This window comes from Engystomops pustulosus, chromosome 5 (assembly GCF_040894005.1).
Source record: "Engystomops pustulosus chromosome 5, aEngPut4.maternal, whole genome shotgun sequence".
Lineage (NCBI taxonomy): Eukaryota > Metazoa > Chordata > Amphibia > Anura > Leptodactylidae > Engystomops > Engystomops pustulosus.
The window spans coordinates 162,024,039-162,050,363 of NC_092415.1; the positions used below are offsets into that span (position 1 = coordinate 162,024,039).

At 41.1% G+C, this 26,325-nt stretch overlaps 1 protein-coding gene across 4 annotated transcripts in view; it reads right to left on the reverse strand.

Moving 5' to 3' along the window:
* The window catches only part of LOC140133441 (ubiquitin-conjugating enzyme E2 E2), a 183,458-nt gene that overhangs the window by 14,944 nt on the left and 142,189 nt on the right, over positions 1–26,325 (reverse strand). For all 4 annotated transcript variants that reach the window (XM_072153635.1, XM_072153636.1, XM_072153632.1 and 1 more), the window contains one exon: positions 15,438–15,570. In XM_072153635.1, the coding sequence (XP_072009736.1) occupies positions 15,438–15,570 (133 nt within the window). The remainder of the gene's footprint in view (positions 1–15,437; positions 15,571–26,325) is intronic.

A 26,325-nucleotide genomic window follows, 5' to 3' on the forward strand; every position in this document is an offset into this window, starting at 1 on the left:
ACAAACTGTGGACAAAAACCTGCATCAGAATTGTCATTCATCTCCTGTGGATCCCGATGTGGGATTTGAGCTGAGAAATACAAGTTTCAGCTGGGTTCTATTGCTTGCAGAAATACTGCTGAGTAATTTCTGCAGTCATTCAGCCATATGTGCAGGTGCAGATACTGAAGATTTATAGCTGTTCCAGTGAGTAATTTCCATTGAAGCACAACATACTCTAAACCAGGAGCAAATTAAGACCACCATGGGCCCTGGGCTGTATGAATATTATAGCCCCTACAAGTCTGGAATCATTTCCTACATATAGTACCAAAATCAGCTTCTTGGAGAATGAAGGATGTGTCCTTTCTGCCTGCTTTCAATCTGCGTTATCAGGACCCTCAGAGGACCTTAAAAGGTCCTGAAATGGCTCTTGTGTGTATCCGTAGTATGATCAGGAACAGATGTACAAGGATTCCATGAGTGGAAGCTCTTATCAGTATAAAATTTGGTTTGGGTGGCCATGAGCCCCAGGTTACTGCCTAATCCTCCTATATTATCTATACTATAATCCACTAATGCTCTAAAAGTCTTTCCCTTACATAGGGATAATTTGAAAAGGCCCATTAAAATTTAGTCCTGCCAGAAGTTTGGCCAACACTGCGCTTATGTGTATTAAAAATTTGCAAGAATAACGGTGATATGATAACCCATCAGAAATATAACACATGCTCAATTCACTGTAATACATCATCTACTGCTGCCAGAGACCGAAACTTGCATATTAGTAGTTTAGGACCGAAAGGGACTGACGGCACCAATTAGGCCTATATAAATAGTGGCTATATTGTACTAATGGAAAAATGGTGGAGAATACATAATATCGAATGTTCTTTTAGAGCCAAAAATAGAAAAGAATTGACAGAAATCTGAAATAAAAAAAACTAAATGAGGAATGGACATTCAGTTTGTTTGGCACAAGTTAAGGAGTGTCCTTTATTCACCCAATTTGACATTAGGTGAATACAGGCAGCCCCCTTGTTAAGGACACTCGACTTACAGACGGACCCCTGTAGCCACTGTGACCTCTGGTGAAGATCTCTGGATGCTTTACTTCAGTCTCAGGCTGCAATGATCAGCTGTACGGGTTAGGGTTAGGGTCTGTAATTAAGTTGTATTGGTAATCCTTGTTCCCATTACAGCAAAAAAATGTAAAAATCCAATTGTGACCGGGACAAAAAAAAAATATTAACATAATAATTTTATAGCTCGGTATGCAGACTAATGTATAACCTTCAAACTGGCATTTCCCTTTAAGTAATGGGCATTTCAAAGGTGTTATATTCTATATGTAAAGCTTTATCATCATTTCAATGTCAGGCACTTGATATAAAAGTCATGATAGAGTGTTATCTGATATTCTCAACAGGAGAAACCAGCGCACTTCACATCAGTAAGAGAGCAGGATCAGCCATCTCTCCAACTCCCACTGATATTAACCATGACTCGCCCAAGAGCAGAAAACAACCATGTTCTCCACTAAGAGAGACCTGAAGTAATAATACTCAAGGGTTAGATTGCCTACAGCAACCACAAACTGCTGCCACAAGTATTCCAGTGATGAGAAAAGAAAATAATATCTTCAGGCATCACTGAGATAAGATAAGGAGATGCCTGTCTCTCCAACACATCGGGGGTAGTTTAAGGGAAAGCACAATTTATAGGACGAAAATGACCACTGCAGAGTGACAGAATTTCCCCGAAAATCAAGGTTGCTATTATCTTTTTTTTAAACGTTCTTAATGGAGTCAGGATAAGGTGATACAATAACATACATTTGTAAAAGAAGAGTAGTAGTGACATTTGATATGGGGTAGTCATTAATATGTCTCATATATGACTTCTTTTTAACCTTTCTTTTTTTAAAAAAAGGAAGCTGTCGTGCGACCATTTATCCATTATATATATATACAGGCGGTCCGCTACTTAAGAACACCCAACTTACAGACGACCCCTAGTTACAAACAGACCTGTGGATTTTGGTATTTTACTGTACTTTAGCCTTTCATAACTGTTATATCTGGTAATTGTAGCCTGAGGTGTCTGTAATTAAGCTTTATTGATAATCCTAGTTCTTAAGACAACCCAACATTTTTAAAATCCAATTGTCACAGAGACAAAAAGTAATTCTGCCTGGGAATACAATGATAAAATATATAGTTCCGATTTACATACAAATTCAATTTAAGAACAAACCTACAGAACCGACCATGTACGTAACCCGGGGACTGCATATATTATATACACTCACCGGCCACTTTATTAGGTACACCATGATAGTAACGGGTTGGACCCCCTTTTGCCTTCAGAACTGCCTCAATTCTTCGTGGCATAGATTCAACAAGGTGCTGGAAGCATTCCTCAGAGATTTTGGTCCATATTGACATGATGGCATCACACAGCTGCCGCAGATTTGGCGGCTGCACATCCATGATGCGAATCTCCCGTTCCACCACATCCCAAAGATGCTCTATTGGATTGAGATCTGTTGACTGTGGAGGCCATTTGAGCACAGTGAACTCATTGTCATGTTCAAGAAACCAGTCTGAGATGATCCCAGCTTTATGACATGGAGCATTATACTGCTGAAAGTAGCCATCAGATGTTGGGTACATTGTGGTCATAAAGGGATGGACATGGTCAGTAACAATACTCAGGTAGGCTGTGGCGTTGCAACGATGCTCAATTGGTACCAAGGGGCCCAAAGAGTGCCAAGAAAATATTCCCCACACCATGATGACACCACCACCACCAGCCTGAACCGTTGATACAAGGCAGGATGGATCCATGCTTTCATGTTGTTGACGCCAAATTCTGACCCTACCATCCGAATGTCGCAGCACAAATCGAGACTCATCAGACCAGGCAACGTTTTTCCAATCTTCTACTGTCCAATTTCGATGAGCTTGTGCAAATTGTAGCCTCAGTTTCCTCTTCTTAGCTGAAAGGAGTGGCACCCGGTGTGGTCTTCTGCTGCTGTAGCCCATCTGCCTCAAAGTTCGACGTACTGTGCGTTCAGAGATGCTCTTCTGCCTACCTTGGTTGTAACAGGTGGCGATTTGAGTCACTGTTGCCTTTCTATCAGCTCGAACCAGTCTGCCCATTCTCCTCTGACCTCTGGCATCAACAAGGCATTTCCGCCCACAGAACTGTCGCTGACTGGATGTTTTTTCTTTTTCGGACCATTCTCTGTAAACCCTAGAGATGGTTGTGGGTGAAAATCCCAGTAGATCAGCAGTTTCTGAAATACTCAGACCAGCCCTTCTGGCACCAACAACCATGCCACGTTCAAAGGCACTCAAATCACCTTTCTTCCCCATACTGATGCACGGTTTAAACTGCAGGAGATTGTCTTGACCATGTCTACATGCCTAAATGCACTGAGTTGCCGCCATGTGATTGGCTGATTAGAAATTAAGTGTTAACGAGCAGTTGGACAGGTGTACCTAATAAAGTGGCCGGTGAGTGAGTGTGAGTGTGTGAGTGTGTGTGTGTATGTATGTGTATGTGTATATATATATATCACACATACATACACACACACATACACATATACATACATACATACAGGCAGGCAGTCCCCGGGTTACATACAAGATAGGGTCTGTTGGTTTGTTCTTAAGTTGAATTTGTATGTAAGTTAGAACTGTATACTTCATCATTGCAACCCCCAGCCAAATTTTTTTTGGTCTCTGTGACAATTGAATTTTAAAAATGTTGGATTGTCATTAGAACCAGGATTATCAATAAAGCTTAATTACAGACACCTCTGATAACTGTTATAGCTGTTTATTGTAGCCCAAGGCTAAAGTACAGTAAATTGCCACCATCCAGAGGTCCGTTTGTAACTAGGGGTCGTATGTTAGTCAGGTGTTCTTAAGTAGGGGACCGCCTGTATATATACACACACACACACACACGTATTGAGCCAGTTGTGCCTGTGTTCACACACACGCAGAAATCCCTAATACACAAGAACAGATGAGAAGTGACATGTCCAATGTTCTCCTTTGAAGCCCAGGCAGTACACCTCCGCTTCACTGTGCATGGGTCCGTGGTCTACACCACCATATAGTAGACACACAGTCAGGGTTGCAAGGAACCGCCATCACGTGAGACTCTTTATTGAGAATACATTTCTTACAGGTATCCAAAGTTTTACAGTCTGTAATCACTGGCCCACGTTTATCAAAATCAGTAAAAACTGCACTAGGTGCAGGGGGCGCCAGATTCATGAATTGTGGTGCTCGTTCTCATGAATTTGGCGCCCCCTGCACTGCTCCGACAGAATGCACCAACATTTATTAAAGCCCCTGCGCCAGTTTTCTGTCTGACTTGGCACATTCTTTTTAAACCGTCCATGACACATTTGTGTTGTGGCTACACTATACTCTACACAAAGGCCCACATTTATTTAAGCCTTTGCACGGGAAAGAATGTGCAAGCTGCTTGCACATGTATTTAAGAAGTGCCCACGACAGATGCACTATGCCTAAAACTACACAAAATTCTGCAATTCATGAAACTGCACACTACACAGGAAAACGACACCTATTGCAGTTTACTCTATTTTTGATAAATGTGGGCCAATATTCTGTACTGAAAGGGGCACTAAAGTCGGACCATGCGCCTCATGTAGTACTCGACAGAAGGGTGTTGTGGGCGATCATTAATAAAGTCTATTTTTTGCAATATATGATCATGACGTGCACTGTTTGTGATCCACCTTATTTTTGGTGTTTATCATGCGTCCAAGGTCTGGCGGATGGAGCCAGGTATAAGAGCCTGCAGGTGTTTAAGTGGTGCACATGCATCCTACACGATCCATTTAAAATATTAGAACCAGAGGTCGCACTAACATTTTTCCAGAAGGGTAATAATACTCCTCTCACCATTTTTGAGGAGTATTTTTAGGCGAGGAGGAGTATGAAATTTTCAGTAATGCATATAAATAAATTCTGCCTGCAATCATTCATTTATGCATGCATATGATTGCAGCCAGTGTTTTGTGTGCTTAAATAGACAATTGTATTAATTTCAAATCATGCATTAAATAATAGGGCAAAAGATCCCCCCCCCCCCTATCCAGACCTCATCTGACACCCCAGATCCCCCATGTCTACACCTCAGCTGACACCCCAGCCCCCTGTCCAGACCTTGGCTCACACCGTAGACCTCCCTCACCCCTGTCCAGACCATGGCTGACACCCCAGACCCCTCACCCCCATCCAGACCATGGCTGATGCCCAAGACTCCCTATGTCCAGACCATAGATGACCCCCAGCAACCCCTTCCAGACTATGGATGACGCCCCAGGCCACCCCTGACCACGCATGGGTGGTGATGCTGGTCATGCATACCTGATTGTGGACAATGCTGGCTGCTAGAGATGAGCAGTCACGATGTCCGCGTTCTGGTTCTACCGCGAGTCCTGGACCCAAACAGCCCAGCAACAATGCGGCAAATTGAAGCTCCTGGCAACTAGCTGTGACTGTGGGATGGCCGGGGGATGGCCATATCCACCAAAAATCATTATGGTCTCAGAAACTTACTGAAAGTAGAAGGCCACTATTACCTAAAATGTAAGGCTGCTTTTACACATTGTATACATGATATATGCCCCTCCATGTATAACCCTGCCTGGGCATCAGGCTGCTGCAGGTGTTACACTGATGTGATTACTCACTATGGCACTGATGGCAAACCTTTTAGAGACCGAATGCCCAAACTACAACAAAGACCCACTTATTTATCCCAAAGTGCCAACACAGAAATTTAATTTGTGATTTATACTCCCTTCTCTGTCACAGTTTTCATTGATACCAGCACCTGAGGAAACCAATAAAGCAGAAAATAGTCCCAGTTACAGCTGTCACTTTAAAATAACTCTGTGCATAGCAAGTCCTGGGCTGTCTGGGACTGCAGGAAGATATCAGGAGTCCTCTCTGGTGATGGCTTGAGTGCCCACAGAAAGTGCTCTGAGTGCCACCTCTGGCACCCGTGCCATAGGTTAGCCATCACTGCACTATGGAGTCAGCCCCAGGTCCCTGGTTGATCTGTTGTCACCTTGTCCTCTGGTACAGCCCCAGCCTTTCATATCTGCCACAACTATCACACAGAGACATCGGCATGGGAGTGGGCGTGGCTTCCGGTAGCTCCGCCCATTGTGACCCGGCTACAGAGAAACAGCATCAGGTCAGGGAGGGGCTGTGTCCCGCTGCTACACTGCTCGGGGTCACACACGGAACAGGTCCCCTGCACCTCCATAATAACTCCACAGCTGCAGCTGTGCGGGGGCCGAGCTGTCAGGACACAGCACAACTGCTGCTGCTCAGCTCCTTAGTCTCCCCAGTCACAGGGAAAAGTCAGTGCGTGTTTAGACGCATGGGGGGCTTTTCAAAGAGTAATACTGCATTTGGAAGCGTCTATGACGCTTGTGGAGGGGCTAATGCGATCTCTGATTAGAACTAAACTTCCCAACTTATTTGCCTCCCTCTAACACTTCCCTGCTCTCATCTGTAAACAAAAGAGCTGTAGATCATCCAAGTCTATGGAGAGGGAGTGGAGGAGGTCACCGCTGGAGGCAGATAGGAGAAAAGGAATTTTGGATACGGCGTACATCTCATCCCAGAGCTGATATTCTGGTCACCGACAGGTATACAAATCCCAGAGGCTAGAGTGACAGTAATGGTATAGGAACGTGAAGGTATGACAAAAATAAAAAACAACCAATTTACAGGTCACAGTTTCCATTTTGTAGAACAATGACACTGGTAGAAGAACTTCATTCAAAGTACTTACAGTAAATCCCAGGGATTGGGAGTCATGTTTATACATATAGGCTTACAGTATACAACACTGAGGTCTGGTTGTAGTAGTCACATGTTGTCTACTTGATTAAACTACTAAAACCGGGTAAAATAGTAAAACAGAAGCCATGGCGGTAACAGGAAGTCAGTATTACTTTCCATATTACTATATATAGATAGATCTTATCATCCGCACACGTACATATACAATATCTGCTGGGAGCTTGTCATACTTGGCCAATCTTTGCCTACCAAGTGATTTTAATATACATTAATTTCCTCTCTCTAAATGAGGAACATATATTTAAACCATCAATGCTAAATAGCTGGAGGAGAACACAATGAATATGAAATGAAGTAATAGCAGGCCAAGAAGCCTATACATTAACTACATGATGTAAAAATAATTACATTTACATAGCGGAGGCGCTGAAGCATCTTTCATTACATGCAACTTCGTTATTATGTTTGTAATTAAAATATCTGCTGTGTAAATCACTGAACTTGATCTCCAATAATAAATTCATACTGCAATGTCTAAGGCAAAGTGTGGAAGTAACTAGGCGTTTTATTTTCCTTAGAATTGAGGGCTTGTGTTAGAGTTGACAAAGTTTTCTTTTTCATGTGGTGCATCAAATGGTACAAACAATTTTAGGGGAGATTATAAAAATAAACATACATTAAAAAGTAGACATGACAACCAGAATACAGCATTATATTAGACCCTCTTCTTATCATTCGCTCGTCTTCAGTAGATAGACATTCATATATCCATGTAACAGCAGCTGCCTGCAGCGAGGTCAGTAATAAGTCATTGGAGGGGATTCCATCACCCCTGCGGATCAGCACTTAGACTATGTCCTTAATCACTGATGGTCAGGGCCGGTTTAGACAAAGTGGGGCCCTGGGCAAAGCAAAAAGTGGGGCCCTAAAATAAAACTATTTTATGAACAGTCACTAAGAAGTAATTGGCCCTGCACAAAAATAACACTTTGTTGTTTATACACAACCGTATGTGACTGTAATATGTAATATGGTAATGAAGGATAATTTTATCAGAGATGAATGATAGATGGATAGATAGAATGATAGGTAGATTGATAAATATGAAAAGATTTATAGATGCACAAATATAAAGTAGATTATATAGATCACTAGATAGATGATAGAAGATAGATAGATAGATAGATAGATAGATATAAGATTGATCAATAGATACATGGATTGATAGAAAATAAAAAAAGGAAGATAGATGAATGGTTAGACAGGCAGATATATAGATAGAAAATAGACAAATTACAGGAGATAGATAACTTGAGAGATAGACGATAGATGATTATCTTCAACCAGGCATTCAACCAAGGGGTATTAAAGGAGAAATGCATCCTCTGCCCACAAAAGTCTAAATGCAGGGAGCCCCTTTAGGACAGGGGGCCCTGCGCAAATGCCCACTTTGCCGCCCTCTTTCGCCAGCCCTGCCAATAGTCAATGTAGGCGCATGTCTTACTCCGTTGAATGACCGCTAAATCTGCAGTGCCGCCAATACACCAAGGACAGAGCTATGTACTTCCAGACTCTGACCATAATATAAAATAGCTGATTACTTTTGCAACTATTCCACCTCCAGGCCATGTGAAGGGTCCATTGGCATTTTGGCAGGTAATAAAATCTAGGTCAGAATGGTGAACATGTTGGGATTTTAGCCTTGTCCGCATGTCATCACTGGAATAAGATATTTAACATTTTTATTTGTAATGTGGTCAAACAACACTTAAACTGGAGGCATATGTGTAAAATGTGCTGGTCATAAACACTGTAACACATACTAAACCACAGCATTCCCAAATACAGCCGCCTTTGTAGTGCACACACTGCCAAAATATAACATATGATAATGTGACTAAAATAATCAAAGGGAATATCCTCTGCAGCATCCAAGTAAAGCGGCTCATTTCTAAAATATGGTCTGGCTGCAAAGAAAGGCTTGGCCCCAATATGTGAAAAACGTATGAAGGCAATTTTATTGATTTAGAAGGAGAACTGTGCAATTAAAGGGAACCTGTCAAATTTGCAGGCTGTGTGTTATATAGCAGGAGGAGCTGAGCAGTTTGTAAATAGTGTCCCATCTGCAGGAAGCATGTTATACAGCAGGAGGAGCTGAACAGTATGTACATAGTAGACCTGAGCATATTTTACATAAGGTCCTATCTGCATGCAGCATGTTATATAGCAAGAGGACCAGAGCATATTGTACACAAGATTCTACCTGCAGGCAGCATGTTATATAGCAGGAGGACCAGAGCATATTGTACATAAGGTCCTAACTTGTTGTATAGCAGGAGGACCTGAGAATATTTTACATAAGGTCATATCTGCAGGCAGCATGTTATATAGCAGGATGACCTGAACATATTGTACATAAAGGTCCTAACTGCAGGCAGCATGTAATAAAGCAGGCAAAGCTGAGCAAACTTCACATAAGGTCCTATCTGCTGCCGGCATGTTATTGAGCAGGAGGAGCTGAGCAGATTGTACATAACGTAGTTTACATGGGCGCCTATCACTGACTAACAGACCTCAATTTATGACGGAATAATTGTCAAGCACTGGTAATACTGCATCTTTTATTTATAACAGAGATACAAATAAAAAAAATGCACGCTGAATATTTTCCTACAAAACTATAAATCAATCTCCTCAGATTGTTCTGCTGTATAACATGCTGCCTGAAGGTGTGACACTATACACACTCGGCTCAGCTCTTCCTGCTCTAAAACAGTGTATACTAAACATTCATGTATTTGTTATTCTCCTCTTTCTTTTTTTATTTGTTCATTCAATCATGTGTTAATGTCAGATTTCGCTTCCAGTCAGGTGACCAAGTGCTTAAAGGGAACCTGTCAGCAGGAGACCCATTTTTAGCACTCTCCCAGTCCCCACAGAGCATAGTACATACACTGTCAAAGTGTTTTTGTATAAAAAAAAAATGGTTTTACAAGGGTGAGGGGGGGATGCTCCTTTCCAGCCCCTCCCAATAGGCAAATGCCTAGTCACACAGCACATGCTAATGAAAGGAACAAAATAACATATCTTTTTTTCTTTTTTTTCTGTAAAACCCAATTTTTAATACAAAAACACTTTGGCAGTGTATGTACTATGCTCTGTGGGGACTGGGGGTGTGCTAAAAATGGGTCTCCTGGTGACAGGTTCCCTTTAAATACTCTGTGCTATTGCATTATCTTAGACTATGACTAAGGACTCTGTTGGTTCGAAACGCGCCAGGAACATGTTACAGAGACGTCCCTGTGTGATTTTAAGTTTTTCTAATAAAGTGGATTTTATTTTCATACCTTGCTTGGATGCTGGACTCTTCACTTATACTATATATCACTTTATATATAGTATCACTTTATAACCCAATATATCCATTTTTTACTCACACAGTGGACTGTATACCAGCTTTGTATATTTCTTATCAGTCTTCCACTTAACAAAAAAAAAAAAAAAAACCTTAAAAAGTTGTATAGGCAAAGCAATGCTTCTTTACAGCCATAAAGGGTCAAACAGCAACTTATAGGGTGTCCAACAAGTCTCCATGATAAAAATAAGTGCCCATTGTCCAACAAATGAGATATAATGTACAGCATAAAACCTAGAAAAAAATGGGACTGCAGATAAGTAACAACTATAAAACCAGCCTATATACATCCGGAGCCAAGACAAACCACAATAGCAGCAGAATAAGCCAGACCCTGAACATATTCCCCTATGTATCAGCTTCTCCCGACTTCCAACTTGTCTATAACACCAGTAAAACAAATGTTGCTCTCAGTCCTGAAAGTTGCAACTGAGCAGTTAGAAGAAAGAAGCATCTTCACCTTCTGGAACCCAATCACATGAACATATACTTGCCCGACTTCTGGCTGGAGGGTCCTGGAAGGAGCGGAGCCATGCAGCTGCACCGTATGTACGGCAAAAGAGAGAATGCTCAATTTCTTTTTCTGGCTGCGGCACGATGCGGTAACACATGCACATATATGGCAGCTGTATGGTAGCTTCCATCTGTATGGATAGCTTATGGCCACCATAAATATTTGTGTAAAAAGGGCCTAGCAACTTCAACCTTTAATTAAAATTTTACTAATAATGAAACTTTTTTCCATCCAAAAAAAAAAAAAAAAAAAAAACAACCTCCATGTTCTTTATGAACGTGCTACTGGAAACAAGATATAGGTACACCAAAAAAATAAGCTGCTACACATGGAGAAAGCTAAGCATATTTTGTATCACTGGAAATGTAAAAGCGATACTTTATTTATGTCACACAGAAAATTCCTCAAAATTTAAAAACACAAGAAACCAAGTGCAGTATTGCTGTGGTTTTTCAACATTCTCCAAAAGAAAGGGTTATTAAGTAACTAAAAAGTGCTATGCTCCACAACAACAAACATAACTTGTCCAACAAAAAAAGCAAACTCTACAAATTAAAACAGTTATACAAATAGTAAACAGACAGTGTCCCGAGGGGGTTAAAAACCACATAAAAAACAAATTCTAATATCTTTCCTGACCTCCTTTTATAGGTTTTATAGCAGTCCTGGTGAAATTTCTAGGTATACTTTATGTAGTGAGGAGAGTTAATAAGCTGTAGCATCAACTATTAAAAGTGGTGGTGGTCAGGGGTATAATGATCGCGGTCGCAGGGCGTGCGACCCTGACTGGCCCGGTGCTGGGGAGGGCCTGCGTCTGCCTGAGATAGGTATGAGTCCTCCCCAGCAATTACGGAGGCAGTAATGCTGATGTGGGCGCCGTCACTGGCACCGCATCGGCCCCCTCACAAAAGACTCCATGCGGACCTCTGCTGAGTCTCTCTCTATGACCCAAGAGCATTGATACAGTGCGTGATGGCGGCATCACGTACGTATGGGTCAGAAAGAGGCCCATGTATACTGGGCAGAAGAGGAGCGGTGGGAAGAGAAGAGGAAGAAGCTGGGTATGAGGGGGGGGGCTGTTATAAATGTATTATGAGGGGGGGCTGTTATACATTTATTATGAGGGGGGGCTGTTATACATTTATTATGAGGGGGGGCTGTTATACATTTATTATTAGGGGCCGTTGTCAAGTTTATATGACACGGGGTTGGGGTTATGAATTTTATAGGATACAGAGGGCTGCTGAATTTTACATGATGGGTGGGGTGGCCGGGGCGTTTATGAATCTTATATTATGGGGACTGCTGTTATGTATTTTATATGACTGGGGGAGCCCTGTTAATTTTATATGGCAGGGTGGCTGCTGTTATTAATGATATATCACTGGGGTCCCTGTGTATTATTTAATTTCTATAGGTGGCAGCGTGTTCAGTTGTATGGAGTGTTACTTAGCAGCATGGGACATAGGGAGACACGGGCACATTTACTAAAGCCCCCCTGCAGAAGTTTTTTTGTTGGACTTTGCATTTTATTTCTAGTGTAAACTGCTTGCACAGGTATTTAAGAAGTGTTTGCACCACACAAATTTCTGCACTGAAGGGGGCGTTCCAATGCTCAGGCGGGGTGTGCAACAACCTCAATTATGGTGCATGCTCCATGTAAAAGGTGCACCAAAATAAAAAGCCGGATTCATGAAGAACATGGGCCACAAATCCTGAATTTGGCGCCCCCTGCACACTACACCGGACACTGCACATAGTACACACTGCTCTGTTCTTAATAGAGTATAGTGGGACACATTTACTAACTGTGATATATTTTAGTGGCACAGTGTGGCAAGGAGCTGACTGGCTGGCAAATCCTGCAGAGATGGCTGGGAGAAGTCATTGTGAGGTTGTGTAGCTGATTGTCACCTGTGAAGAGCCCATGGGATACGGACAAGCATGGGCCAGGCCAACACAGAGGGAGAAGGAAGCAACTGTTACTCATTTAATCCGTAAGTGATGTCTATCTCTGGTCTCAGCCTTATTGTACAGTAGATTTATTGCCACTATGTATTATATGATGGTATATATTTATGTATGCAGTACATTCATTTCTGGTATATTTGTATTCACCACAGTTATATATTTATGTCTATGTATGTGTATATATGCATATTCTCAAGTTTAATGTGTTAGATGTGGACATTGATAAGGCTTTTTGTATATGGGGCCCCGACACAAAGTTTGCACTGGGGCCCATTACAGTCTTGTTACACCACTGGTGGTCAGTTGTGTTTAAAACCCTACACAGAATTAGCAAATGGCTAATGTCTCCTTTTATTAGACTTAGAGGTTGTTGTGAAAATTGTCGGATACAGAACTCCTTATTCACCCCTTCTATTGCGGATGGTATTGAGGCGACAAATTTCTACGGTACTGCATCAGAAGATTGCAGGATATCAGTGCTGGGCCGTGTAATCACAGCATCGGCATTAACATCCAGATTGAAAAAGACACATTTGATACTTCCACACCTGTACCAACAAAATAACTAAATTTGCTACAAAATTACAATAGTATTTATCTTGTCAGATAAAAAAAATTATTGTACAAGAAACTAATTAAGGGGAAAAAAAAGGTATATTTGGTATATCTGTATGTTTATTGACCCAGAAAAAGGTCGGTTAATTAGGTTGCAGGATAAATCCAGAAAACTTTTGTTAGAAAACAATGTCAGATTTGTGTTCTTTTTTAAATCTACTGTAAATAGTTATTAAAAGTTCATCAGTAGTACAAATGGAACCCAAAATCCACATTTTATCCCAAGAAAAACAAGACCACAAACAGCTAAAGTGACAGAAGATTAAAAAAAATGTTGGAGCTTGTAGAGGTTAATGTACTGCAGGACTTAACAAGCTAAAAGCGGTTAATGGCGGGTGTCTGTCGTATAATAGACAACCCCAGCTCGTGGGCCTTATTCATACAACCATAACAACTTGTTGCCATGCTATTGTTGTGCATGTTGTTCAGGGGTTATGTAATGGCCAACTGACGGGTCCCTTATGAACCTTCATACTTCAAGAGAACCCGTCATGCAAAATAACCCCCCTAAACTAAATATATTTTCATAAACTGCCATTAGAGAGCATTGCCTCTATCCCTTCATTGTCCCTCTACATGCCTGTAAACCTAAGCAATGAGGTCCTAAAGCTGTATGCAAATGACCTGTGAAATGTCCAATGAAGCATTAGCATATTCAAGCTGTCCACTCTATTCATGAGTGGGAGGCACAGCCACGCCCCCAGTGCTTGACTGACAGCCTGTATAATGATGTGAGGCTGTATAATGATGTGTTTCCTGGTGCTGGTGGCCACGCCCCCTGCAGCCTGTGTGTGAATGTGTGTGTGTATAGGACAGGTACAGCAGCTCCAGGCAGCCATGTTACAGCAGAACATGTCAGATTCATGTGTAGCTGATGTCTGTGTCTCTCACCTATTAGGAGGATGCAGCATGTCAGCAGATGCAGCACACACTAGCCATGCTTTACTATGCATTACACACAGACATGAGCAGGGGGAGGAGAGGGGAGGGGAGGGGGAACAGGGGTGACATCACTGCCTCTGACCATGTGACCAGCCTCATTTACATGATAAAAAATAGATGATTTTACAATGAATAATGTATGAAATAACTAGATAAAGGCTGGGATGGATCCTTGTGAGCTTCTCCAACAGGTAGTAGTGACAGGACTAGTGACACAGACCTGATGACAGGTGTCCTTTCAGGTAGCTTTAGATATGTAGGTGAAATACGACTGACTATATCCTATAGTCTACGTGATTCTATTTAAAGTACCTTTAATTAGATATTTTTCTATAATTTTTTCTTGGTTTTGATGTCATCTACTGACCGTAACTAGCAATGCAGCTGTGCATGTTATTGCCTGGAAGAGGTGGATCTGTTTGTTGACCAATTACAACTGTTTTTACTTATGTCAATCCTGTTATGCCCAGTGGTTCCTAATTGGTGGATGCCTGGAGCTCCGCCCAGATCGGAAGTTTAACTTATATTCCCTCTGGCTGGAAGTTGCAGAAAAATCTTAGCTTTTCCCTGCTTATGCTGTCTACTACCTGATGATAATCTCACTCCTTCCGGCCTGCTGCAGCTCTTATTTCTGCTCTGACCATGCTGCCAAAGTAGCCTCTACCTTCTCCGGCCCCAGGTTGTGAATCTGGGCTGTGAGCTTCCACTACCAGACTGCATCCAACCATCTACCTCAGACATTGGCAGATAGGACCTCAGCGTGTTACCGTTTGCTGCATTGAAGTCTTGGAATAAAGATAGTGTAAGTTTGATGTTTTACATCTTGTCTCCACGTGTGACCCGTGGCTGCCACTAACATCACGGGCCTCCCCTTTACTCGGGGACTCCTACAGCACACACACTTGTAGTGCTGTAGGGAGAACCTTCCATCTTTTTGCAATCCCCTCACTGGACATGGATCGTGACAAGTCTATCGCAAGGCCGTGCTAAGTCAGCCACTCAGGTACTAGAAAAATCCAGTAAGCCCCGCCCCTAAGCCATTAGGTCAGGCATTGGTGGGAGGATGTCGCAGTTACAGCATGTCACTGATAATACACAATAATTGGTGACTAGAAGAAGAATTACCTACCTTTGGTGGTTTGAATGGGTAGTCAGGGGAGAATGTGATATCTAAGAAGAAAACACCTCCTTCATAAACAGAACCAGGAGGACCTAGTATAGTAGATCTCCATTCATATATGTTATCTCCTTTGGGACCAGCACTGCAAAAAAGTCAAAGAATATAGTATTAAGACAGATAAATGTTGGAAACATTACAATAATCTAATTGATACACTAATTGCTAAAGGTTTTTAGTCCAGTATTTATTGTATTTGATTCAAGACATGCCAAGAGATCAACATAGATAGATTTTGTTTTAGTTTGCCCTTCTTCACAGTTTTTCTCAAATAGCTCTCCAATACTGTTCAAATAACAGTATTGGAGTAGTTGATTTACACAAACTGCTTTAAATAAGGAAGAAAGTGGAAAAGGGACATATTTTGTCAATATATATATAAAGTATATTCCAAAAGAGAACTATAATCTTATTCTCCTTCATTTATGCAGTTTTGTTGAATGTTTTGTTGCGCCCAATTTACTGTTTTTTTTCCATGTGCACTGTATGGCAGATATGATAGAAGCTAGTCTCTATGAACATGCTCAGGGACAGTACTTTCAGAAAATGGAAAACAGATGCTTGAAAATACTCTTTACCAAAATGTTCTGGTATTCGAAAAAGTACCCTGAAAGGTGAAGGTGCATCTTAATCAAATCTCTTCAGATAACAAAAAGAAGCCATATGTTAAGGGTAAGAAAAAGCTTTGGAGCCAACAGAAATCAGTTTCACAAAAAATTTGGCAGATGTTATGGAAAAAGTTCTCTGTCATCACTGTTCTATAATAATAATAATGGACAGAGGATTCTAATGCAGAAATTACTTTTGTAAGAAGAATCTGGGTGTTCTAGTAGATCATAGATGTTTAGTTGTTTAGCTGTTTAGTTCTGGGCAGACAAAGAGCCACAAAAATTATAAGCTATGAGGAAATCTGACCATGGTCACACAGGTGCACAGCTCGCTATATCACAGAGAGGAATCACAGCTGTGTGTTATAACGAGCCGTGCACCTGTGTGATCATGGCCAGATTTCTGTCCACTGGAAGTAATCATAGAAGCTTTATATAGAAGGACAGCAAGCAGAGATCTAGGAATTGATACAGAAAGCATATTGGAAAATTGTATAACTTTTTATTATTCAAACAATAATAATAATTATTTATATAGCGCACAAAGATTAAGCAGCGCTACACAAAGCATGACAAATTAGTCCCTGTCCCCATGGGGCTCACAATCTAAACAACCTAACAGTATGTTTTAACTGTTATATGCGGAAATGGGAATATCCCTTTAAGCTATAAAATGGCTGCATCCTTAAGGGGTTAATCACCAGAGGCGAAAGGGCTTTTTTATTATGAGAACTGTCAATCTGTGGAATAGCCTGCCTCAGGCACTGGTCACAGTAGGGACAGCAGAGAGCTTCAAGAAGGGTCTAGATGTCTTTTTACATCTAAATGACATTGACTTTTATATTATACAGACTTATTTCCCTTAAATCCCTTCCCTTCCTTGGTTGATGGACATGTGACTTTTTTTTAACCGTATACACTATGTAAACTATTCAAAACCTCACTAGAGACGTATAAGTGAAAACCGGTGTGTACACTGATTTGTCTCTAGTGATGTTTTTTTTAAAATCATTTTTATTGATTTTTATAATTGTACATATACACAGAAGCATATTATATTATTTACATACACATATCATCTCCAGATCATGTTAGAGTAGTTTTGGATTAAGTCCATCTTTTCTTGCTGTTATTTGTTGGAATCTGCTCTGGAGAGGTTTTTGTACATGCTTGTATGGTATGTTTAGGCAAGGCAACACATACAAACAAGTCAAAAAGGGTGCACTTCTTCTATGTGGTGATTTTAACACTATAAATCCCTCCATAGAAATGTCACCTTGAACCCGGTACTATGGGACAACAACTTGTTTGAGGTACGGAGAATTCACCATACTACAGAAAAAGATTTCACCCATTATTCCCCAAGACACAGAACCTACTAACGCATCGATATGGTCATTACAGACAGATTCCTACTCATATTGGCAATATACAATGGTCCGATCACGCACCAGTAGAAGTCACATTCAAAAGACACACTCCCATGTCACACAGATTTTATATGGAAAATTAATATTTCAGATCTTGCCAATACAGAAAACTCTGCTACAATAGAAACCAGTTTAAGGGAATTTCTCTCCTTTAATGACAATGATTTGATCCCTTTTCTCTGTGGTAAACACACAAAATGTATACCGTATTTTTCGGACTATAAGGTGCACCATCAATAAATGCCTGCTAAAACGTCTAGGTTCATATATAAGGCGCAACGGATTATAAGGATAAATGACCAGCAGGTGGCAGACCTCTGCACAGTTCAAGGCAGCTGTTGTCCAAGTACGGTTCATATATAAGGCGCACTGGACTATAAGGCGCACCTTTGATTTCTGAGAAAATCAAAGGATTTCTTGTGCGCCTTATAGTCCGAAAAACACGGTATAAAAGTTGATTTGATAAAACTTGTTAGCAGATTATGTAGAAAAAGAAATAGAAAAAATTGCATCCCAAATGCTCCATAGGGTGGCACGGTGGCTGAGTGAGTAGCGCTGAGGTCCTGGGTTCGATTCCCACCCAGGTCAACATCTGCAAAGAGTTTGTATGTTCGCTCCGTGGGGTTTTCGGTTTCCTCCCACACTCCAAAACATACTGGTAGGTTGTTTAGATTGTGAGCCCCATGGGGACAGGGACCAATTTGACATGCTTTGTGCAGTGTTGAGTAATCTGTGCGCTACATAAATAAAGAATTATTAATTGTTATTATATTGAATGTCTAGAAAGACAAAACAAAACCCTACCTTGTATTTCTCTTAATGAATCCTTAATCATAGCTAGAACCAACCTGTGTAATCTCCTCTTAGATAAATATGAAAAATCCTTAGAGAAGCTTAAAATAAAATATTATGCCCACGACCAGAAGGCAGGTGCTTTATTGGCCCGCCGTATAAAACAACGCACCCAGAAAGCCAAAATTCCACACATATTCCATCATAACACAGGAATGAAGGTAATGTCAACTAGAGACATAGCGAATGGCTTTATGGAATACTACTCTGAACTCTATAATATGGCGGACAATAACTTGTTACAATCCCCCACAGCGGATCTGATATCAGGCTTCTTAGACAAACTTCATCTTCCCAAAATAACAGAAACACAATTAGCGCAACTAAACGAACCCATAACTACAGAAGAAATCAATAAAACTAGTAAAGCACTCCCACTGAACAAAGCCCCTCATGATGTTCTGAATTGTCAATGGAGTGGGTCCAAATAATAAGGATTTGTTTAGGACAAGTGACTTTTCCGTGTTTTGTGCTGATAATTTGGTCTGTTGTGCTATATAAACCATGTAATATAAATGATTTATAATTGGGGGGAGGGGGGTAAATATTTCTTTATGAACAAGTGTAAAATGTTCTTCTGATATACTCAGAGGAATGTTTCTACTATTAGCTTGGTCGTGTGTATGGATTCCCAGGTGTGGGATTTTCAACAGAATTCATTTTTTTGGGCTTTTTTGTTATTCCATGAAGCCTACAAATTGCCACACTTGGAAGCTTTCCAGTTGCTCAGGAGGCACGTGCTATGTGAATGCACACACACATAAGCGCCTGTACTCAGAGTAAATATTCGGAAGCATTTACTCCATCGTTCCCTTATCATTGGTAAATATATTACACAAGTATAAACTGCTGAATGCAGCGCAGACGTCTCTGAGACTGTATTGGTGTCAGCACATTTCTCCTGCAAGGCTGACTCTTCTGGGAATTCTCACTTTGACATGATAATATTTCCTGTACTCTGTTCTGCGGAGTTGAAAATACAACTCTGGCAATATAACTTATTTACCTAGCGAGAGAAACGTGAAAGGGCACAAGATTGGAAAAAGAAAAAACTAAATAACTTTGTGCACCAAAAAAGAAAGAAATATAAAAAATAGGCATTTCATACAATTAAAAAAATAAAATGAAATGGCTAAAAGTGGAGCTTTACACTATATTTAACTGTTAGGATGTACTATTTAGGCCCTTAGACGACCTTTATCAATAACTGATAGCCGTAGGTTGAGTATGCGTTCTACTGCTCCATTCAAAACTATGGGGGGGTTAGCAATTGCAGAGCGCTGTGCTCATCAATTTTTCAATGCTCCTATTGTATTAACCCCTTTACGACCTGGCCCTTTTTAGATTTTTCATTTTTCACTCCCCACCTTCAAAAATCTATAACTTTTTAATTTTTCCATGTAAAGAGCTCTGTGATGGCTTATTTCCTGAGTGACAAACTGCACTTCATAGTGATGGTATTTAATTTTCCATGTCGTGTACTGGGAAGCAGGAAAAAAAAATCCAAATACAGTGAAAATGGTGAAAAACACATTTGCACCGTTTTCTTGTGGGCTTGGATTTTACGGCTTTCACTGTGCGCCCAAAATGACATGTCTACTTTATTCTTTGGGTTGGTGCGATCACGGGGATAACAAAGTTATATAGGTTTTATAATGTAGTGTTGCAAAGATGTAGAGATCTGGTAAAATCACATCCACTCTAACGCCACTGTATTCTATTTATTGTTGGCAAATCTTCACAACGGTAATCATAATGAAAAGTGTTCTGCCATGTTAAAGGGGTTATCCGGGTATACAAATTTAATTATGGCCGGGCTGGGGCGGGCTATTTAAAAATAATAAACGTGTACTTACCTCGTCCCGCGCCGCGGTCAGTCTCCTCTGTGCGCCGGTTTGTATACAGAGGAGCACACGGCCAACCAGAAGCTCCCATCCGATACCATCTCCCTGCGCTTACAACGCTGAGAGATAGGGACGGATGGGAGGAGCCGGCCACATTGCGGACCGGAAGTTCCCTGTGCGCGGCTTCTGTGCCCCTGTAAACAAACAGGGGCGCAGATCAAACGGGCCGCGGCGCGGGACATCGCCAGCGCCAGAGGAGGTAAGTACACGTTTGTTATTTTTAAATAGCTTGCCCAAGCCCGGCCCTCAGTAAATTTGTATACCCGGATAACCCCTTTAACAATTGCTCTACAAAATGAATTCTCCATAGTAACAAAAAAAACCCAATCAATTTAAAATTTTTGGCTGCCAAATTTTATTTCCTGTAGAGACCATGCTGCGTGAATGCAAGGTAAATTTAAAGCAAAAATTACAGCCTTGCCAAGCATTTTTATTTTTTACCGTGAGGCATACTACCCGTATGTGTAAATATACTGTGAAATACAAAATCTAGCCTTCTCAGGTCCAAGTTGGAATTGCACAAAAACAAGGTCTTGGCAGCAGAATTGTTTTTCAGTCTGAAATGAAACCTGTAGTCAGTAGGATACCTCCACAGTGTAATTCTGCTCTATTCTAAGCCATAGGACCTCTGACAGAACCGCTTCCTAGTAAACTGCCTAATGAGCCGTACTCCAGCTAATGAATCAAATGATTATTGATTAATCAGATGGTTTATTATGATCAGCAGAAGGATGACCTGAATATAGAACACAGCTTTACAGTTTAATGAGAAAAACAAGAGTACAAAACATAAAAATAAATACTTTAAAGGAAGAGATGAACCAACTATACATAATCCAAACTATACAATCATATCAACTACACATTTTGAATCTAAAGGTTCTACTTTATAAATGTTAATGGTATAAACATGGACTTCAAGCTAATTTTCTTTATGCCAAGAAATGACTACAAAGGTTTGTAACCACAGCTGCTTATTGCTCAACAAGTACAACACAGATCAAAGGTACCAAACGTTTGGTGCCATCCATAGCGACAGCAACATCTAAGGGGTTATTTGTGGTTTGGCCTTTACCAATGGGTCAGAGAAAGTACTGCACAGTATTTTATCAGGGATCATTAGTCTAGTAGCTTAAAGGGAACCTGTGATCAGGTAGATCAGTTTTACATTTTGACAGGTTCCTGAAGCCTCTGGGATGTTTATTTAAAAAATACTTTTGTTGTGAAGAAAAGTGTTTCTTTAACATTGCTTGGCTCCCTGCCAGCAGTGTGTGATGAGTCCCGAGGGGGTACAAGTTAAATGGTACAAATCATCTTCTCTTCAATGCCTCCTTGTGCTTGGTCCGTGTAGCACTGCACACGGGTCAGTTTCCACACACCAAGCACTTGTGAAGGGGGGCTTAAGATTAAAACTGGGTCCTTAAAGGGCATCTACCACCAGGATAAAGGACTGTATGCAAATGAACATGATAGGCCCCAGGCTCCATAGCTGTTATTGGTGCCTGGAGCACCACAGGCTCATTTGCATACCGTCCTTTTGGTAGATGTCCTTGAAGATCAAAACTGTGTCCAAAAGGGGATTGCGATGAATAGGCCTGCAGAGGAGCTGAATAAATAAAATGACAGGAAGCCTTAGTTAAGATGGAGAAATAAAAATACACCTACAGAATGTAATCATTTTAAGTTGTAGATTACAACAGTTTTCCTTAGTGCAAGTACTGATATAATGTCTAGCCTCATGTTGGCTCTATTTTCTACTGTGTATGTTTAGCATTGTGTTTACACAGTGGCTTATTACAGCTTTGCACAGTAGTATAGATGTAGTGTTGTTTTCTACCTAAATAATGAATAAAACTTACAACCAACACTCCAAAATCAAAGGATGTTTAACCTTATCTTAAAAAGCAAATACAGCATCAAATACAATACAATCCTTGTATAATCCTGTATCCACTGACAACTTAGAGATAAATGAACCCAATCAAGTGTCTAATGACTTAACTCATTGACCTGCATTAATGACCTCTCACCTTGCCAAATCCGTTCCCTACATTGCGCTTATGAGATGCCATAATATCAAAACAGCACTGTCCCCAGCTGGAAGTCTGTTCCTTATGCAATAGGCATACTATAATAGCTTGGTGATTATACCACATCATGTCATTAGGAACAGCCAGTGGATAGTCTAATCTCCTTAGAGCGCTGAATCATGAAGGGATATACTCTGCAGGTATGTGTATGACTGACTTTAGATTCACTGCTCACTACAGGAAAAAGAGCAGAAAACAGGCACCGAGAAACTGCTTTACTTAATGAAGTATATTATAAAGTTTACTATTATCCCCTGCTTGATTCATTCTGCAATAAAAGAGTTTCAAATGTTTATCTACGCTTTAATTTTCTTTTCTGTTTAGAGAAGGTTGTAAAACTTGTTTTTCTTTTAAAGAAAGATTATTGTGACTGGTGTTTTGATATCTAATCCTAGGAGGAACTTATTTAATTCTGTCATGTACCCATCTCAAATACAATCCTAATCTGAGATAGGGGAGATGTGTACAGGATTAGGTTAGTAGGACATTTCTTAGTACAGAGAGAAATGGACTAGGCAATAGATGTATTGGCTATTCACTATGGGAAGCAGCAGACTGTTTCAATCAGGTCTACAATAAATGAAGTCCAGCTATAAGAGAGAAGGACTGACTGAAGGAGATGAATGCTAAATGGTCTTCACTCTGTTAAATTAAAATCAGTCTATGAAGGACAATTGGACGGGTGGGTTAGAAGCAATGAAGTGACAGCTCCAATAGCCTATTCCTACCATGCTAATATAATGTCATCTGCTTTTTGATGCTGCCGACAGAGTGACACTGATATATAGCAAGACATACGCTGACTCTGACAGTCCCCTCAGCTTTCCGCAGAGCAAGATTAAAACGAGGCTGCATACCCTTCACTGTCTCTCCCCATAACATCTAAGTAATAGTCATAATGTATGGTCGTCACCGCCGCGACAACGCTGATATAGCGCTACAGATAGCAGACATTTTATTGTCAACAGCAATTGAATGTCACATTGACACGATGCGCGGGTTAAGAGGGATAAACTTCTGTGATGAAAAAAGGAATAAAACTGTCATCACATCTGTCACATTTGTATCAGCAGATAACATTTATCAGAAGGAAGACCATGGTAGAAATATTTGATGATTTACACCATACCGCTATGTCATCTAAATGCTGCCCTGGTTAAGGCCTTGTTCATACAGTCATGTTTTTCTCATTCTTTTGATGTGTATACAGAAGAGAAATATATAAGGAAGTTCCGTATTGATAGATCATTAATTTATAATGTTGTATAACAAATCATTCTTGAAAAAGAAAACAGAAGTACATGCTTCCAGGAGTCGGTCAGGAATTAACATGAAAAATAATGGGAGCCATATCAGCTTCTGGATACTACTCAGAATATAGAGCCAACTGCTTATATACAGGAGCTGATATGGGACTGGGTGTCCTGCAGATAGGTCCTCATTACTAATTTCAGGCTCAGCCCTTTAAAGTGGATGTCCCTGCTAATCATGTTTTTCTACCAGAATGCAGCCACCACTAGATGGCGCTTACTGTGATATTACTGATTTCACAGTCTGCAGTAAGTGTAACCATGGCTGCAGGCATCACTTAAAGGGGGTTATCCAACTTTTTAAAACAGATAGCCTATCTTTAATTTGGAGAGCACGAGGTCAGTGCTTTCAGTAATGGAGAAGCCATCTCATCTGGAAGTCTGTAAATAAAACTTTAATGTCTAAATAGTAACATTATGGAAAATGCTCCCATAGAATTTGAGGATGGCAAAAAGTATGTGCGCCTTTCCTTTATTGTCACAACATACAGGGCTGCTGGTATGGATGTAGTATATTGATCAAGGGATCTGTCTCATTGCCTGCAGGGGCTGGGAGATTTCAGCTATATGTGGTAGTTTTAGTCTCTATGATGTGGTATTTGCCGTCGGCTGTCACAGCAAAAGTTACATAATAGTAATAAAGTTTATTAAAAATGATGAATTTGGTGTATCTTTTTGAATATTCCCCATATTTTTAATAGTTGATATATGTTAATAAGCAAAATATGTGCCCCTAAATTGCATCATTAACAGCTACAAGGTGTCCCACAAAAAACATGATATAATGATGCAAAATATAAAACTTATAAAAGGTTAATTAAAACAAAACAATGGCAATGGGTCTCAGTAAAGACAGAATGAGATGGCAGGGGATATTGGTATAGTGGGGGGGGGGGGGGGGGGGGGTGCAAAAGCGAGTTTTAAAAAAATATACCTAAGCAAATTCTTTTTTGTAGTCCTCAATCTTATATAATAGAATAGGTCAAACATCTCCCTGCAGCTCAAGAAAATTCTGCAGTCAGCTCCAGCAAATGAAGACACCCATGCAAAGTTGCTTCCTTGGGAACTAATTTAGCTGGAAACCGACCCGATCATGTCCAGGTCTTATATAAAGCTCACAAAGACAAATCTGGTCTAAACTGCTGATGTTATTTCAATTCATATTCCACAGCTAATGACAGGTCTCCCGAGGCGCGGGGAGAAGAGCATCACACATTGTAGCTTGATCAGCATTAAAAGCTATGACAATCAAGGACCAAATCCAGCTTTAAGAGTCAAATCCCCAAAGTGCTTTTTAAATAATGGGCATTGGATCGCTTTACTGCTTCTCCAGCTATCCAATATGAGAGACAATGTAGTGGAACACAGAAATGAGGGAAGCGTGCTGGAGCGGAGCGCGTAGTAGACACATAGAGGGGCCATCAGCGTTTATTATATTCTCTTCATAGTTATCAACATAACTGATCCTTCCTCCTTAATTAAAGAGTAACCATAATTTCAGATGATTTTTGATATGGTAGGAGGGGGGAGTGTTGTGAACATGTTTCTAATATACATCATTAAGAAATTCTCCTTAGTTATGTAAAGAAACAGGCTACAATGTGCCCCTTGGTTACAATGTTACTTCTATGTTACAAGGGCAAATCTGTCTACAGGATTGAAGACAGGTCTCTCTCCCCTCCCCTGTTTGTTACACAGCTGTAGGTGAGTGTTAACCTTTCCTGCTCTCTTTCAGGCTGTAGTATGCTATGAACTATTTTCAAAAATCAAGCTGAAGGTAAATGGTTAATCCTCACTGCCAGAAGGGTTTAGCCAAACATATAGACACACAGTATAAAGGCTGGAATACACATTTCTATGGCAGGTAGTAGCTTAATTTTCTTTTTTTTACAAACTAAGCAGAATTATTTTAATGAAGTACCGTATATACTTGAGAATAAGCCGAGTTTTCCGGCACAATTTTTGAGCTGAAATCACAGATGGGGCCATGCTGCCGGCATGAAGGAAGAAGAGGCGCTGCCCTCCGAGCTGTTGCAGAGCTGCCCGGGCCATCGGAATGGTGAGTACTCAGTTTATTTTTTTAACGGGCAAGCTATACGCTACAAGGGTCAGGAAGGCTATAAATTACAGGGGGCTGGCGGGCTATACGCTACAGGGGGCTGGCGGGCTATACGCTACAAGGGTCTGGAAGGCTATACGCTACAGGGGGCTGGCGGGCTATACGCTACAAGGGTCTGGCGGGCTATACGCTACAAGGGTCTGGCGGGCTATACGCTACAGGGGTCTGGCGGGCTATACGCTACAAGGGTCTGGAGGGCTATACGCTACAGGGGTCTGGAAGGCTATACGCTACAGGGGGCTGGCGGGCTATACGCTACAGGGGGCTGGCGGGCTATACGCTACAGGGGGCTGGCGGGCTATACGCTACAGGGGGCTGGCGGGCTATACGCTACAGGGGGCTGGCGGGCTATACGCTACAGGGGGCTGGCGGGCTATACGCTACAGGGGGCTGGCGGGCTATACGCTACAGGGGGCTGGCGGGCTATACGCTACAGGGGGCTGGCGGGCTATACGCTACAGGGGGCTGGCGGGCTATACGCTACAGGGGGCTGGCGGGCTATACGCTACAGGGGGCTGGCGGGCTAT